At 44.5% G+C, this 17,444-nt stretch overlaps 1 protein-coding gene and 1 pseudogene across 3 annotated transcripts in view; one reads left to right on the forward strand and one right to left on the reverse strand.

Moving 5' to 3' along the window:
• GLB1 (galactosidase beta 1) overlaps nucleotides 1-17,444 on the forward strand; it is a 113,686-nt gene that overhangs the window by 22,339 nt on the left and 73,903 nt on the right. For all 3 annotated transcript variants that reach the window (XM_030812220.1, XM_003256823.3, XM_012497418.2), the window contains exons 2-4: nucleotides 12,224-12,393; nucleotides 15,956-16,106; nucleotides 16,638-16,698. In XM_030812220.1, coding sequence (XP_030668080.1) covers nucleotides 12,224-12,393; nucleotides 15,956-16,106; nucleotides 16,638-16,698 — 382 coding nt within the window. The remainder of the gene's footprint in view (nucleotides 1-12,223; nucleotides 12,394-15,955; nucleotides 16,107-16,637; nucleotides 16,699-17,444) is intronic.
• Nucleotides 6,631-12,200, reverse strand: LOC105740288 (annotated as a pseudogene).

The following is a 17,444-nucleotide window of genomic DNA, read 5'->3' on the forward strand; positions in this document are numbered from 1 at the left end:
CACTAAAGATTGCAAAATGGTGATTTGTAAAATTCTACCCTTTTTTTCTGCATTTACTGGCTATGGATCCTTTACAAAGAACTCTCCTCATCAATTGTGTGGTTACTCTGAAAAAGCCTATAACAAAGGCAAGACAGATACCAGATTCTTTCACTTGATTCCTTAGTTTATAGCATAATGAGCTGATACCACAGCAACCTCATGAACAGCTCGTGTCAGGAATTCCCCAGGCCCTTGAGTCTCTGGGGTGAGTTGTAGGGGTGTGTAGGGTGCTGGGGTTTAAGATCTGCTGAGTAGGTGCTTATCAGTTATACTGAGGGACCTGAAGACAGATCATCTTCACATAATCAGCATGACCCATAATCTGTGATGTCACTGAGCTTCTTTTATTTCTGTAGTCAAGGAATGTGCACAAGTAATGCAAATATAATTACTTTTAGTCCTGAGGATTAGAGAACTTGGGGGATGTTCACATTACCTGATGATGTCAATATTGTGTTATGTTTATTTTTTTTTTAAAAAAAGAGATGCTTATTTATTACTGAAATAATCTAAACTGAATAAATAACTTTTTAAAAAATTACATTGGCCCGTATTAGGTTCCTGATACGTATTTGGTGTTTTGTTTGTACTGCTGGGTTTTTCTCCCTCCAGTATTGGATGCGTTAACGGGGAGCCTTGAGAAGTTATGAATTTTGGTTTGTTCAGAATTGCTTTTTATAAGTTTCTGTGACCTCATGCACTAAATACTGATGCTTCCACACTCCTGCAAGTATGAAATAAAAGTATGTTTCTTCAGTATTGCATTCCTGCGCCAATTCATTTAGAAGGGTAGAATTTGCACACAGGTCAAATCTTGCATTATTTGCATTTGGGGGGAATACACTCTGAAGGCAGTTTTCTCTCTCTCTGTCTCCTTTTTCCTCCTCCTTTTTTCCTCCTATTCCCACTTTTATTTATTTTTTTTTTTTGAGATGGAGTTTCGCTCTTGTTGCCCAGGCTGGAATGCAGTGGCGCGATCTTGGCTCACTGCAACCTCCACCTCCCAGGTTCAAGGGATTCTTTTGCCTCAGCCTCCAAGTAGCTGGGATTACAGGCATGTGCCACCACACCCAGCTAATTTTTGTATTTTTAGTATAAATGAGGTTTTGCCATGTTGATCAGGATGGTCTCGAACTCCTGACCTCAGGTGATCCACCTGCCTCAGCCTCCCAAAATGCTGGGATTACAGGTGTGAGCCACCGCACCTGGCCTATTCCCACTTTTTTTGATCGCCTTCTGTCAGTGGTGCCACGGGTCAGAGGAAGCTCAAAGAAAGCTGGGTCTTTTTTTTAGGTCTGTAACTTTTGAGAGGGATCATCTTGGGTCCATGAAGTGGACTGTCCCTGTTTACTCTGGCTGTGACAGTCAACAATGATCAGCTGTCTTTTAAGTGATACTGCTTCTGCAGCTGTCCATCTTGATCCCCTCTCTGTGGCTTTTCTAGGTTTTTGTTTCAGAGACATGTCCCCTGCTCTCCTGGTTCAAATAACATGGTGGTGTTCATCTCTCAGACCATGACAGTCCATGAATGCACAGACAGTCCAAGTCTCATGTGATACAGCAGGGCAGTGGACACAGCCCCGGGCAAGAGGGAGAATATACTGCTGTCCTGCTCACTCACGAACTATTTTCAATCGTTTTTATCAGTAGGATTTGAAAAGATTAGAACATTAATCGCAAACCAAATAGCAGAGGCTGTGTTGTTCTGTCCCAGTGGTAATCCCACACCCACATGGTAGCTGCTGTTGGAGCTACTACTCGGTTAATTAAGTGGCCACCATCATGTACCGTGATCTGTTTTTTCTGGCAGAGGCTCACGGGCGATTTGAATGAACATGATGGAAATGATCTTTAAGTCTTTGTGGAGGGGGCACTAATAGCTACAATTCCCAGAGGATTGTGGTCTTGCTTCAGATTTATCTTGAGTGGGAGTGGGGAGTGGGCAGTTCCAGAGCTTCCACTTGATCCATGATGGCTCCTACTCATGATGAGGGTTCTGCAGGCCATTATGTAAAACCATCCCACTTTGAACTCAGAGCCAGGGAAATAACCATGTGACGGGTCCTCTGATTTGTTGGACTCTCTGTGAAAAGGACTGGGGCCAAGGCTCCCTTTATCCCTGGCCTCCCTAAGAGTGATAAGGGAGAGTGATGGCATTTCAGGTTCCCTGGTGCTACCATGCCAGTTCAGACTGTATCCAATAGTCCTCAGAAGGTGGTGGCCTTGGGGTGCCCCTTTTCTTAGGACACAGTTACCTTGAGTCTTGTTGGGAAGGATTGGAGGAATATTTACTGTGTGGACTTGGGGTGGTATTGCAGGGTCCTTCCTCAAGGGGATCCATCCAACCTTTCCTTCAGTCAAATTTTGTTGACTGTATGTTGGAGAACTGGCTCAAAGCTGGGAATTGGATGAAGGAATCTCACTTTTCCATGCAGTTGTTGACATCAGCCTTTTGCTCACAAGTTTTTAAACATGTCAAGCAGTACTCTTGCTGATTGCCTGGCCATCTCACCCCACAGCAATGTGTGGCTTATGAGCCACTGTGTAAGGTCACTCCTGGTCCACAGGTCAGCACACCCTGGTTGCCACTGTGACCTGACAAGTTGCCACTTGCTGGTTGTTGTGGTAATTGTGCCTTCCTGCTTCTGATGGTTAAGCGGTCCCATGTTGGTTATGCCAGAACCTCATCATCCCCAGCTACACTAGGGCACCCCTTGCCATGGCAGCATCCTCTGTCATTCTTGCCTGCAGAGGATGGCCCCACTTGGGGGGGCTTCCCAAGTATGCCAGGGCCCACCTCACCAGTGCCTTCCTGAAGGGAGAGTTCTCTGGGCTCTCCTGGGGAGTAGAGCCAGGTAGTGGGGTCTCTGGTCACCCTTTTTACATTCCCACCTCTTGAGCCATTCTATACCTTTCTCAGGATGCCAAGGCAGTTCTGGCATCCTCACCTCATTTCCTGTAGACCAGTGTCATGTCTAGGTTCCAAGGATCCTCCCAACAGCATAGGGACTGGGCTTTTACCAATAGAATATAGGTCATGGGAGAATACACCCTACCAGTAACTTCCCCATATCCGGCCTGGGATTTTCCCCCTCAAGATCCATTCCCAGTGACCCCCATGGTTAGGTCTTACTTTTCTGGCCTGAGATGTCAGTCTCTTTAAACATTGCCACAGAAGCCTCTGACATTCATAAGATGCCCTGAGTGGATGGCTCACCTGAGCCCATCAAACAGTCACTGTCTTCAAAGCTTCCAAATCACTTAATAAAAGCCAGCTAACCTCACACTCCTTTCAATGACCAGTAACCCCCACCTCTGCCCCACTCCAGGGGTGGAGCCAGCGCAGATACCAACTGCGCCCTTTTTCTCCATGCCTCCTCCCGGTCCCGCATAGTTGAGGGCCTTGGTATTTGTCTTTGAGGCGTTACCACCCCACTTAGCACCAGCTATAAGGTTCTTGCTATTTGACATTCATGAGATAACAAGGTGCAGACTCACATCCTGATGATCTGCTGTTGAGGCCACTCCTGGTACCAATTGTCGTACTTGGGGTCCCTCTAGAAGCAGAACATTGGGTGCAAGTGGTTTGAGAAGTGATCCAAGAGCATAGGAGCAAGGCACAGGTAGAAAGAAGGGACAGCCTGGGTCAGAATGCATATCGTGGTTATCACTCTGGGAACCAGAACATGATTCTTCTGAGACCTCCTGAAAAGTGCACAAAGTGTCTCCAGAATTATCTGCCTAAAAGACAAGAGAATGAAGTTCTTCACTCTCTTTGTCCCTCATTGGCTGAAGGTTGCCCTCAGAGGCATGGACTACCCGTGCTCCTGGACTTCTGGGCTGAACTCGTTCCCCCAGTGTTGGGGCAGGAAGGCAAAAAGACATAAGATCTGAGTGTAAGTTGAGACAATCAGCACAAAGCATACTGAGCTTGGGCAAGACCATTCACAGAGCTACAGCTGATATAGGCATGTTTTTAAAAACTTTTAAAGGCCAGGCGTGGTGGCTCACATCTGTAATCCCAGCACTTTGGGAGGCTGAGGCAGCGGGTCACCTGAGGTCAGGAGCTTGAGACCAGCCTGGCCAACGTGGTGAAACCCTGTCTCTACTAAAAATACAAAAATTAGCCAGGTGTGGGGGCGGGAGGCTGAGGCAGGAGAATTGCTTGAACTGGGGAGGCGGAGGTTGCAGTGAGCCGAGACTGTGCCATTGCACTCCAGCCTGGATCACAAGAGTGAAACTCCATCTCAAAAAACAAACAAACAAAAAAACAACCAAAAAAAACACTTTTCAGGCTGGGCACGGTGGCTCACGCCAGTAATCCCAGAACTCTGGGATCGTGAGGTGGGAGGATTGCTTGAGGCCAGCAGTTGGAGACCAGCCTGGGCAACATAGTGAGATCCTATCTCTACAGAAAATTTGAAAATTATTAGCTGAGCATGTTGGCGCACCCCTGTGGTCCCATCTACTTGGGAACTGAGGTGGGAGGATCACTTGAGCCCAGGAGGTCAAGCCATGATCATGCTGCTGCACTCCAGCCAGAGCAACTGAGCAAGACCCTGACTCAAAAACAAAAAACTCTCCTCCTCTGCCTTCTGTTTTCACCCTATATCGCTCCCAAAGTGCTGGGATATCCATCGGAGATCATTTCACAATGGCAAGGGCTGCATACTCTCCAGAGCTGCATAACGTTTGATCATGTATGTATATTTGTATATATACAAACATGCATGTACAATACACATACAATATAAACCATAATTCATTTTATCACTCTGCATTTGTGTCAACATTTTGCTAGGAAAAATTTTCAGAGAGAGTTGAAAGATTATACTGTTAACATATTACTATCAGTCCATCCCTCCATCTGTCTATCAATTCATCTTATTTTTTGGATGCATTTCAAAATAATTTGCAGATACCAACGCCCTCCTCTCGCTAAAATAAATACTTCAGTAGGCATATCATTAACTAGCTGTCAGTGTTTGTTAGTAGCCCCTTTTTCCCCCAAGGTAAAATTTACGTACAATGAAATGCACATATCTTAAACGTACCATTTGATGAGGTTTAACAAATGTCTACACCTGCATAATCCAAAACCCTTATCTAGCTATGGAATATTACCATTACCCCAGAAAGTTCCCTTACGTCCCTTCCCAGGCAATACCTACCTCCACTCTCCCAGAGTTAACTATTCTGATTTTTTCTCCCACCATAGGTTAGATTTGCCTTTCCCAGGACTTCATATAAATAGGTTGATGCAGTGTGAACCCAACTGTGTAAGGCTTCTTTCTCTCAACATTTTTGAGATTTATCTACATTATTACAAATACCAGTAGTTTGTTCTTTTTTATTGCTGAGTAGTAGTCCATCATATACATATGCCATAGTTTGCTGAGGCAGGAGAATCGCTTGAACCCAGGAGTTCAAGACTGCCAGGAGATATGATTGAGCCGTTGCACTCCAGCCTGGGTGATGGAGCAAGACCCTGTATCCAAAAAATCTTAAAAAATTATAATAATAAAAAGTAATAAAAATAAAAGAATTAGGATCCAAACCAGGTTCACACTGACCTAATGAATATCGTATCATTTCGTATTATGAATATCGTACCATACCTTATTACACATATCATATCACATATAATGATCTAATGCAATCATTAGGCCATTATTCCTCTGAAGTTCTTTCATTTCCAAATAATACTCCCTTTCTTTCTTTTAATACCATTGATTTGTTGGAACAACTGAATCATTGGACTTTTAAAATGTCACACATTTTGGATTTGGCTTATTGCTTCCTTATGGTATTATTAGATTCGTGTTCAGTTGTAATTTTGATTCAATAATGAGCACTACTTTCTTTTTTTTTCTTTTTTTTTGAGATGGAGTCTCGCTCTGTCGCCCAGCCTGGAGTGCAGTGGCGCAATCTCGGCTCACTGCAAGCTCCGCCTCCCGGGTTACGCCATTCTCCTGCCTCAGACTCTCCGAGTAGCTGGGACTACAGGCACCTGCCACCACGCCCGGCTAATTTTTTTGTATTTTTAGTAGAGACGGGGTTTCACCGTGGTCTCGATCTCCTGACCTCATGATCCGCCCGCCTCGGCCTCCCAAAGTGCTGGGATTACAAGCGTGAGCCACCGTGCCCGGCTATGAGGACTACTTTCTAGATGAGACTGTACTTTGTGTTAAATCATAACATGAGAGACATAATGTCTGGCTATTCCACTTTTATTTAGGCTGAAATTGAACAGATGGAGCACAAAAAATATGCCCAGTCCTTCACACAATTTCCATCAGTGTTTCTAATGGTTTTAGCATCTATTGATGATTATAGCTTAAATCCATTTCACTAAGTGTGGGGGAATAGGTGTTTTTCAGATGCTTTTATTCCTTCTGCATTTATTATTATTTTGAGACAGGGTCCCTCTCTGTCACCCAGGCTGGACTGCAGTGGCACTATCACATCTCACCATTGCCTTGACCTCCTGGGCTCGAACAATCTTCCCACCTCAGCCTCCTGAGTAGCTAAGACTACCGGTGCCTGCCACCACACCTGGCTAATTTTGTTTGTTTGTTTATTTATTTATTTTAAACAAGAAGTTTAAACAACAAGCTTCTTGAAGGAAAAACTTATCTAGGATTCCTTTCTTTTTAGACTACCCTACTTAAAGACAAATTGCCCTACATTTAACAGCTATGTACAACAAAGTTATAAAATTGTCCTTGGTTTTACAGTGATAAATGAAAAACATTAACATTCTACAATTGAATAAAGTATGCAAGGATTTTTATGTTGTTGTTTTTTTGTTAAAACAGCAAAATAACTTACTGAAATATAAAGATAAGAGCTGAATGAGCATGCCACTAATGAAGAAAAGGGGGTATTTTTACAGAATCGGTGTTTTTCCCCATCTCATCTCCACTTGATATCAATCAAAACATACCATTGGCTGTTTAGTTAAAAAAAAAAAAAGCAATATACTTGTGCACATTTACCAGTTACTTTGTGTACAATAAAGGAATGGGGAAGGGGGAAATGAAAGAATAGAGAAAACTATACTGTAGTAGTCAGGATGTGGTGGAACAAAATTGCAGTTTTCTAATTGAGAATGTAATCTTGGTCTGTAAAGAACAGAGTTCTGGAGTGAAGTGGGAGGTCCCCTTTTTAGTAGACACCCCCTGTCTGCTGTTGGAACACATCGGTTGTATCTTCATCCTCCATTTCCAACTGAGCAGGTGTGTCTCTTTCATTGATTGGTTGCCTGTCAAATTGGAATCTGATCTATCTCATTGACCATCCCTATCGTTCACAACAGGCTTTCATTAGTTTACTAAGTGGTGTATGCCTCTTAATCCTAAACTGCACCACAGAACCCTCCTGCCCTGCCTCAAATTCATATGATCATTGTTCTCAGTCTTGATTCCTTCCTTGGGCTTTTCGTCTGCCACGGCAAGCACCTGAGTCTCAGCTGCCGCTTCACAAAAGAGGCACCAAGACTGCACCGAATGAGCATGCAAGCAGCACCAGGAGTGGGAGAAGAAGGAGGCGGCAGCAGTGGATGAGGGAGACACTAATTTTAATTTTTTTTTATAGATACAGGGTCTCGCCATGTTCCCCAGACTGGTCTTGAACTCCTGGGCTCTAGCAATTCTCCTGCCTCGGCCTCCCAAATTGCTAGGATTACGGGCATGAGCCATTGTGTCCGGGCCCTTCTGTATTTAATTAACTGGGATTCAGTGGAGAATTTTCCATTGTCAATGTTTTGGTAACCCTGAAATACAGTTTTTATGTGAAGGGGAAGTAGACTGCTTGACTCTTTCTCTGTATTTATCACTTTTCAGAGTAATGAGTTGGTCCTCTAGCAGTCTCCAAAGGTGACCAATGAATTTTTTCTCCCTGTATATTACGATGAACTGATAGGTGTTAATATACACGTAGTCATATTTTTTTAATTGATATCTCTCTTAAGTCTCTCACACTCTCGCTCTCTCTGTCTCTCATTTTGACACTCAGATTTCTCCCCAAGAACAGTGGGAGCTTCTTCAGGTTTGCGCCTGTGCCTGACGTCTAACTGGCCACCATCCTGGAATGTCCTCCTTCTGCCTCCTGCCCACCTCATTGTCACCACTGTGGGCCACAGCCACATCTCTTCTGCCTTTTTTGCCTGTTCGGGAAAAAGCCAAACATTTGAAAACACATATCTGGTCCTATCATTCTTTCATTTCAGTTTTTCTCCATGGCTCTCAGCAAAAAGTCCCGGCCCTTGAATCTGGACTTCAGGGCTCATTCTATCTGGCCCTGGCCTCCTCCTCTGCCTCAGCAGCTGCCATGTTTCAGCTGTATTGAGGCTCTGTGGCTCCTAGCCTGTAGTCCTGCCCTCCCTCCCCCAGGCCTCACACGCAGTTTTCTCCATCTGTGTCACCTTCCCCCGTGGCTAACTTTGCTTCATCCTAGGCTTTGGCTCAGGCCAGTGGTTCTCAACCTTGGCTGAACATTATATCATCTAGGCAGCTTTAAGGAATTCCAATGTCTGGGTTCCTCCCAAGACCGATTAAAACATGAATGTCTGGGGGTGAGGTCAACTTTGCTCTTTTTTTTTTTTTTGAGACAGAGTCTGGCTCTGTCGCCCAGGCTGGAGTGCAGTGACGCGATCTCGGCTCACTGCAAGCTCCGCCTCCCAGGTTCACGCCATTCTCCTGCCTCAGCCTCCTGTGTAGCTGGGACTACAGGTGCCTGCCACCAAGCCCAGCTAATTTTTTGTATTTTTAGTAGAGACGGGATTTCACCGTGTTAGCCAGGATGCCTCGGCCTCCCAAAGAACTTTGCTATTTTTAAAAGCTTGCATAGATGATTTTGCTGTGCAGCCAAGATTGAGAAACACAGTTTGGGGTGTTTCTTCCTTTGAGAAACTTGCCCTTGCCCCTCCCCTCAACCCCGCCACGCCTGGGTTCCCTGCCATTTATTTCTGCTGCAGCATTCTGCTCTAACCCTTACTTTACCGCGTTGACCTCACTGTGTTAACCCTTGGGTTTCTTCCAGGCTAGATGGAAGCTCCATATGGGCTGTGGCCACATCTGTGTGGTTCTTGTCTGTGATTACTCAGCACATAAGAGGTGCTTGGTAATATGATATTTGTAAATGGATGGTGGGGAGATATTTAGACTGGACTTCGAGGTCATTGGAGGGTAGAGACAGTGTCCCACCATGTATGGGACAAAGGCCAGATTCCATTGTCTCCCCCCATCATTTTTTCCCAGCCTTATCTCCTGCTCCTCTGAACTCTTTCACTTAGACAGGTGGATTTCAAACAGCTCTGCCCTTTTCCGAATTCCGCCAGAAGTTGCTTGGCCTCCTTTCTACCTGTCTAATGAATGTTCCCACCTCATGGGCCACCTTTGAACTTAGGAAACTTGTGAGGAACACTTATTTGACACTTAGCCATGTATATACTATGAGAATGTTTTCAAGAGCATCCATTGAGACACCTGGTGTAAAATAATTTTTCTGTTTTTGTGAGTTTAGGAGACTTTTCCTTTCAACAGAAATTAAAGCCTTATTTACTAGAAGAATAAAGTGATGTTAAATTGACACTTGCCCTTTTAGAAATGATTCTTAGTTTTTTGTGTTTATTTAGCTTTATTGTAATTCACATACAGTAAAGCTCTCCATTTGCCCCTATGAATTCTTCTCTGAGTTGTTTAACTTCTGCTCCCCAGTTGGATTTCAGACATGTGTGATCTAGGACTCATGCTGCCACAGTTGCTTCCAAATACAGCTTCAAGGGCAACCCCCAAAGCCACTATGGACTATGATGCTACTGTGACTAAAGCTAGTATTGTGACCTTTGAAAGCCTAAAGATGCACAAGGACTCTGACCCATAATGGAGAGCACTAGTTAGATGGCTTCTTAAAACCCTGGTTCTATTGGCACCTGTGGCCTGTTGCTGCCTTATCCACCAGAGGGCAGTGTTCCACTCGGCTTAACAGTCGAACCCACACCCCCACCACCCGTTGAGGTCTTGCCTTTCAAAATCCTAACATTTTAGCTTCTGAAGAGACCCCAAAACAGTGTTTCTTAAAATCGGGCTTAATAGAAATAAATCTTTTTTTTTTTTGAGACGGAGTCTCGCTCTGTCGCCCAGGCTGGAGTGCAGTGGCACAATCTCGGCTCACTGCAAGCTCAGCCTCCCGGGTTCAGGCCATTCTCCTGCCTCAGCCTCTCCGAGTAGCTGGGACTACAGGCGCCCGCCACCACGCCCGGCTAATTTTTTGTATTTTTGGTAGAGACGGGGTTTCACCGTGGTCTCGATCTCCTGACCTCGTGATCTGCCCGCCTCGGCCTCCCAAAGTGCTGGGATTACAAGCGTGAGCCACTGTGCCCAGCCTAATAGAAATAAATCTTACATTGCAACCAAATATACATGCATACATATACAACTCCACATATGTATATATAACAAAAGTTTTATAAAGTAATACTTTACTATGTGTAATATACTTCTTTCTTTCTTTCTTTCTTTCTTTTCTTCCTTTTTCTTTCTTCCTGCCTGCCTGCCTTCCTTCTTGCCTTCCTTCCTTCCTTCTCGTTCTTTCTTTTGACGGAGTCTCGCTCTGTCCCTGGGCTGGAGTACAGTGGCATGATCTCGGCTCACTGCAACCTCTGCCTCTCCGGTTCCAGCGATTCTCCTGACCCAACCTCCCGAGTGGCTATTTTTTTTTTAATTTTTGGTAGAGATGGGGTTTCACCACGTTGGCCAGGATGGTCTCGATATCCTGAGCTCGTGATCCACCCGCCTCAGCCTCCCAAAGTGCAGGGATTACAGGCGTGAGCCACCGCACCCAGCCTCTATTTTCTTTCTTGCCTTTTTTTTTTTTTTTTTTTTTTTTTTTTGAGACAGTGCCTTGCTCTGTCACCCAGGCTGCAGTGCAGTGGCATGAACATGGTTCACTGCATTCTCAACCTTCTGGGCTCAAGCAATCCTCCCACCTCAGCTTCCCAAGTAGCTGGGACCATAGGCGTGTACCACCATGCCTGCTTAATTTTTTGTTGTTTGTTTTTTTGTAGAGATGAGGCCTCGCTGAATTGCCTAGGCTGGTCTCGAACTCCTTAGCTCAAGCGATCCTCCAGCCTTGGCCTCCCAAAGTGCTAGGATTACAGGCATAAGCAACGGTGCCTGCTATTCTTTGATTTTTATTTTTATTGATTTTATTATTTTTTTGAGACAGAGTCTTGCTCTGTCGCCCAGGCTGGAGTGCAGTGGTGTGATCTCAGCTCACTGTAACCTCCGCTTCCCGGGTTCAAGCGATTCTCGTGTCTCAGCCTCCCAAGTAGCTGGGATTACAGACATGCACCACCATGCCTGGCTAATTTTTGTATTTTTGGTAGAGATGGGGTTTCACCATGTTGGCCAGGCTGGTCTTGAACTCCTGACCTCAGGTGATCCACCTGCCTCGGCCTCCCAAAGTTCTGGGATTACAGGCGTGAGCCATCATGCCTAGACAATTCTTTCATTTTTTAAAAGATGCTTATTGCCACCAAAAATGAGTTTATTATTCACAAATCAGGTCACGGCCCACAATTTTAAAAATATTGCCTTAAAGTTCTTTTAGTCCAATACCCTGGATATTTATGGATGAAGAGAGGTAGGGTTAGAGACGGGACTTATCCAGGTCACTCTGGGATTCAGAGCAATACCTAGGATGGGGCATTGGGGCTCTGGAGTTTTAATCAACTGCTTTTTGCCCTGTATTTTACACTTAGAATTTTCTTAATGAGTCTTGGTTATCCCAGTGACATTATTGTTGAGGTGCATCCAGTGCTTAGGCAGGTCACAGCAACAACGGCCTGTGTGCGTGTGTGTGTGTGATGTTCCCCAGCCCCATGATCAGCACAGTGGAATATCATCTCAGCCACTGATTGTCAGCTCAGTGCTGGCCTCTAGAAGCTAAGCCTTATGGAATCCTGCATGTGGATCCTCCTCGATGATTTCTCTTACCTGAGTACCCCTGGTGGGCCTGGCTTAGCAATGGTTTGTGTGATAGCTCAGAAAACAAGCATTAAGTCCATCAGCACATTATACAAATTAAATAGGCAGAGAGTCACTTGCCACCGTCAAAGGATCGGCTTCTGAAATGCAGAAGGTGGAAGTTCTCATGTGACCCCATCCTTGCCCTGTAGAATGCCACCCAGAGGATGTTTGAAATTGACTATAGCCGGGACTGCTTCCTCAAGGATGGTCAGCCATTTCGCTACATCTCAGGAAGCATTCACTACTCCCGCGTGCCCCGCTTCTACTGGAAGGACCGGCTGCTGAAGATGAAGATGGCTGGGCTGAACGCCATCCAGACGTAAGTAGAAGGGCATGTGGCTCTCACCTAGGCCTGAACACCCACTCTGGAGAGAGGATACAACTGTATTTCTCAGGGTGGCTATTTTATTGCTCAGAAATGGGAAATGGTCCAATGTGATGTTCTGGGAGGGGCTTGTCATGAGCTGGACTGGCCCTTTTTCAAATAATTAACTACTTCTTCCAATCTTCAATTTTAATCATCAGAAATCATTAAATAAATAGCTTAAAAAGGCAAAGGATGGGGGAAGCAAACAGAAGTAACAATGACTGAGCACTTACCAGATACAGGGCACTTTATACTAATGATTCCATTTCCTCGAGATAGGTATTATCGTTCCTGTTTATAGCTGATGAAACTGAAATTTGCCCAAGGCCATATCTTTGGTCAGAAGTTCAGCTAGTATTTGAAGGGAAGGGAAGGCATGCAGGCAGCTGTAGCACAGGTATGGCTGTAGTCATACAAAAAGCTAGGTTAACAGAAAAGCACAACAGATATGTTTTATCTGACATGAGAGTCTTCAGAAAAGAAGACCCAAGGAAAACTTTTTACACTTAGATTCCATGAAAGGTTCTGACCTAATGGTAGTAGACTGAAGTGGGAAACCCACAAGGCCTGCCTCAACAGATTCTTCTTGGCCTTTCTGGGTGGCATTCCTTCCTTCTGGGTATGGAGCAGGACCCCTCTGCAATGAGGGTCTAGAAGGGAGAAGGGAGAGGTGACCTTTCTAGGTTTTCTGGCTTGCTTTGGGAGAGAGGGATTCTAATTTCTATGACCCACACTGGGGAAGATGAATTCTGGTTTGACTTGCTTCAGGGGAGAAGGAGGGGTGGGAGACAGAAGAGCCGGAGAAGGTCAGAGAAAGATTTGCTCCTAAGGCCTTCCAATCTCCTTTAGTTCAAAGTACTCAGCACGCCGAGGTGCCATGCTTTGGGGTATTGTTTTCTGAGCCCCGATACCAGAATAAGCCTTGTGCTTAGGTAGATTTCTGAAACCCAGTTTGGCTTTGTGGTTCTGCTGGGGTAATTGTATAACTTCAGGGTATAGAATTATCCCAATAGCTATCTCTCTGCATCTCTTCTGCTATTGCAAAGTAACTAACTAACAGGGAAGAAAGTTGGTGTGGCTGGCTGCTCTGGCTTTTGCAGTGCCGATGTGGATTGCTGATAACTTTTCAAAGATAAAGAGTGAGAAAACCCAGAGGCAGATTCCGAAGATAGATAGTGAGGGAGAACTCACTCATTATTCTGGTTCTAAGGCCACTGGCAGAGTGAACCCAAGTTCACCTGTTTATAATTCCAACACTGAGTTCTGGAAGACCAAGACTGTTCCAGGGAACCCTGAAATCATGGGATCACACACATGCAAAATGACACAACCCAGGGTCTTCAAAGAGAGCTTTGTGATGGTAATGGATGGCTCCGTATTTAACTTTGTATCCCATGCTGTCTGTAGGTAGACAGAGGAGCTGGTAGAAGGTTTTGTCATTTTACCTCCTGCCACATGATTCCTGACAAAATCTTTTATCAGAGGATCTAGGGGTTGGAGTTTTTCCTACACGTACTAAAAATTATTTCTTCAAAAAATAAATATGTCTCTTACTACTTTTCAGCAAAATATTCTTATTTTTCCTAAGCCTTACATGGGCATATACAATTTTTATTTTTATTTATTAAAACAATTTTTTAGAGCTGGGGCCTTGCTCTGTCACCTGGCTGGAATGTAGTGGCTCAATCATAGTACACTGAAACCTTAAAGTGGGCTCAGGTGATCCTCCCACCTCAGCCTCCTGAGTAGTTGGGATTACAGGCACTGCTACCATACCAGCTAATTTTTTTGTTTTGCTTTGTTTTTAGAGATGAGGTCTCACTATGTTTCCCATGGTGGTCTTCAACTCCTGGCCTCAAGCGATCCTACTGCTTTGGCCTCCCAGAGTGCAGGGATTACAGAAGAGAGCTACTGTGCCCAGCTATAATTTTTATGTAATAGGAATTAGTGCTGATATAATTCTGGAGTTTTCTTTGTTGTTGTTGTTGTTGTTGATTTTAAGAAGTGTCCCCACCAAGTTTGACTAGCTTGGGGAGCTGCTGTAAAAATTCATAACAAGGCCCTTCCCAAGAGGCTGCCAAACGGGAAGGTCTATGTGTCCTGTGGTTTATGCTTCTACACCCTATCTTTCTCTACAGACAGTTTAGAAATTTATATAGGATATCTGGATTTTTGAGCTCTTTCCCCTTCCACAGAGCACCTCAATTCAATTATTTATGCAAAATATAATTATAAAAAGCTAAAAACATGACTTACAAACAAATATATAATGGACATATGTCAGAAATTTATTTGACTGGATAAAGAAAATGTGGTACATATATACCATGGAATACTACAAAATCACAAAAAAGAATGAGATCATGTCCTTTACAGCAACTTGGATGCAGCTGGAGGCTATTATCCTGAGAAAACACAGGGACGGAAAACCAAATACCACATGTTCTCACTTATAAGTGGTAGCTAAACATCGAGTACATATGGACGCAAAGAAGGGAACAACAGACAATGGGGCCTACTTGAGGGTGGAGGGTGGGAGGAGGGTGAATACCCCTATCGTGTACTAGGCAGATTATCTGGGTGACTAAATAATCTGTACACCAAACCCCCATGACATGCGATTTACCTGTATAACAAACCTGTACATGTACCCCTGAACCTAAAATGAAAATTTTTAAAAATTCATTTAACTTATTACGAAGGAAACTAGCTAGATGGTAAGGCTAATTCAAAGGAGAATTTGAGGAAGGGAGGTTTATAGTCAGTCAAGAAAGACATGTTCAAATAAAGTTATCTTTAGAGATAAAACTGGTTAATATCATAAAGGGCAATGAATGAAAGAGTAACCTTTGGAGTTGTCTTCTCTGTATGACAATCATTTGTTTCTCTCCCAGGCAATAATCTACAAATTAATCTGTAACTTCAAAGTTCCTCCCTTAATCAATAGTAAATAGTCAAACAAAATATTTCCCCTAAAGAATGAAAGAACCCTCAGTGGGCCCATTGGATAGTCCTCCATTATAACTTGGAAAGGAAATGCAGTCACCCTTTTGCCTTATATCCAAATTCTGGATAATTTTTCTTTTCTTTATTTATTTTGACACAGGGTCTCACTTTGTCATCCAGTCTGGAGTGCAGTGGCACAATCACAGCTCACTGCAGCTTCAACCTCCCGAGCTTAAGCAAACCTCCACCTCAAGTCTCCAGGGTAACTGGGACCACAGGCATGCACCCTGGCTAATTTTTTTGTGTTTTTTTGTAGAGACAGGATTTCACCATGTTGCCCAGGCTGGTGTCAAACTCCTGGGCTCAAGCCATCTGCCCACCGTGGCTTCCCAGAGTGCTGGGATTAGAGGCCTGAGCCACTGTGCCCAGCCTTGGATAATTTTTCCTCCAAAGCGCCTTCTCCCTCTTATCCATGTGTTAGCAATAGTCCTAATGAGGCCCTTTCCCCACCCTTCCTTCTTCTTGACTCTGCCAAGTATCCAGGAAGGGGCTGTGTGTGTCTTGGCAGGTATGTGCCTTGGAACTTTCATGAGCCCTGGCCAGGACAGTACCAGTTTTCTGAGGACCATGATGTGGAATATTTTCTTCGGCTGGCTCATGAGCTGGGACTGCTGGTTATCCTGAGGCCCGGGCCCTACATCTGTGCAGAGTGGGAAATGGTGAGTGTGGCTAGACTGGGCTCTACCTGGTGTGTGTGAGCTGGCAGGCAGCAGCTCTGGGGCAAAGGGAATTAAAGCAGACCTGCATTCCAGAGAGCATGGGGCCTGGGACTGTACCCAGCACAGGTGTCTTTTACCTTGGCAGGGTGCCCAGGCAGAGAGGAACAGGCCGGGGTCAGGGTATGGGCTCTCTTCTTGGTAGTCACTCACATAACTCAGCTTGCTCATCTGTAAGAAGCAGTTAATGGAATCTTCTCTATCTACCTCACAGGGTATTTGTGAAATTAAATTGAAAAATCTTTATGAAAAGGGCTTTGGTCCTTAAAACATGGCATTCATGCAGAGTGATCTTAATTGTCCTACATTCCAATTTCTAACTTCTCTGCAAGTTATAAACCAAAATGCCCAGCTCAAATACCCCTTGTCCCTTGAAGCTTTTATTCTTTTCCATAACTACTAATAGTAATTTCTATCTCCTCTGAGCACCCTTCATGGAACGGACATTATAATGGCTTGTTTTCCCTGAACTAGGGAGGATTACCTGCTTGGCTGCTAGAGAAAGAGTCTATTCTTCTCCGCTCTTCTGACCCAGGTAGGTTGTTACAGATGTCTTGAGAAGATTTATAAAAGCTTCAGGCTAGGTGCGGTGGCTCACGCCTGTAATCCTAGCACTTTGGGAGGCTGAGGCGGGTGGATTACCTGAGGTTGGGAGTTCGAGACCAGGCTGGCCAGCATGGCAAAACCTCGCCTCTACTAAAAATACAGAAAATCAGCTGGGTGCCTGTAATCCCAGCTACTCAGGAGGATTGCTTGAACCCCGGAGGTGGAGGTTGCAGTGAACCGAGATCGCGTCAATGCAGTATAGCCTGGGCGACAGAGCGTGACTCCGTCTCAAAACAAACAAACAAAAAAGCTTCAACAATTTATATCAAAAGGGGGAGGTATTTTGAAGGCTAGGGTACCTCTGCACAAATACTTTTGAAAGTTTAGTGAAAGTCTGAGTGTTTATCACTGACCAGTGCATAGCAACAAACTAAACCTCTAGGAAATTAGGCTTTGAACTACTTAACCAGATCTTACTGATAAACTGGTAATTCTTTGAATTGGCATGGAGCCCTGTTTGCGGTTGACCAACTGACTTCAATGCTTTCTCTTCCTATTTACTTAGCATATTCCACAGCCAGTGATAGCACCTAGCTAATCAAAATGACAAGCCAGGCATGGTGACTCACACCTGTAATCTCAGCACTTTGGGATGCCAAGGTGGAGGGATTGCTTGAGCCCAGGAGTTTGATACCAGCCTAGGTAACATAGCGAGACCATATCTCTATAAAAAAT

The sequence above is a fragment of the Nomascus leucogenys genome, chromosome 4, assembly GCF_006542625.1.
Source record: "Nomascus leucogenys isolate Asia chromosome 4, Asia_NLE_v1, whole genome shotgun sequence".
NCBI classification, from domain to species: Eukaryota; Metazoa; Chordata; class Mammalia; order Primates; family Hylobatidae; genus Nomascus; species Nomascus leucogenys.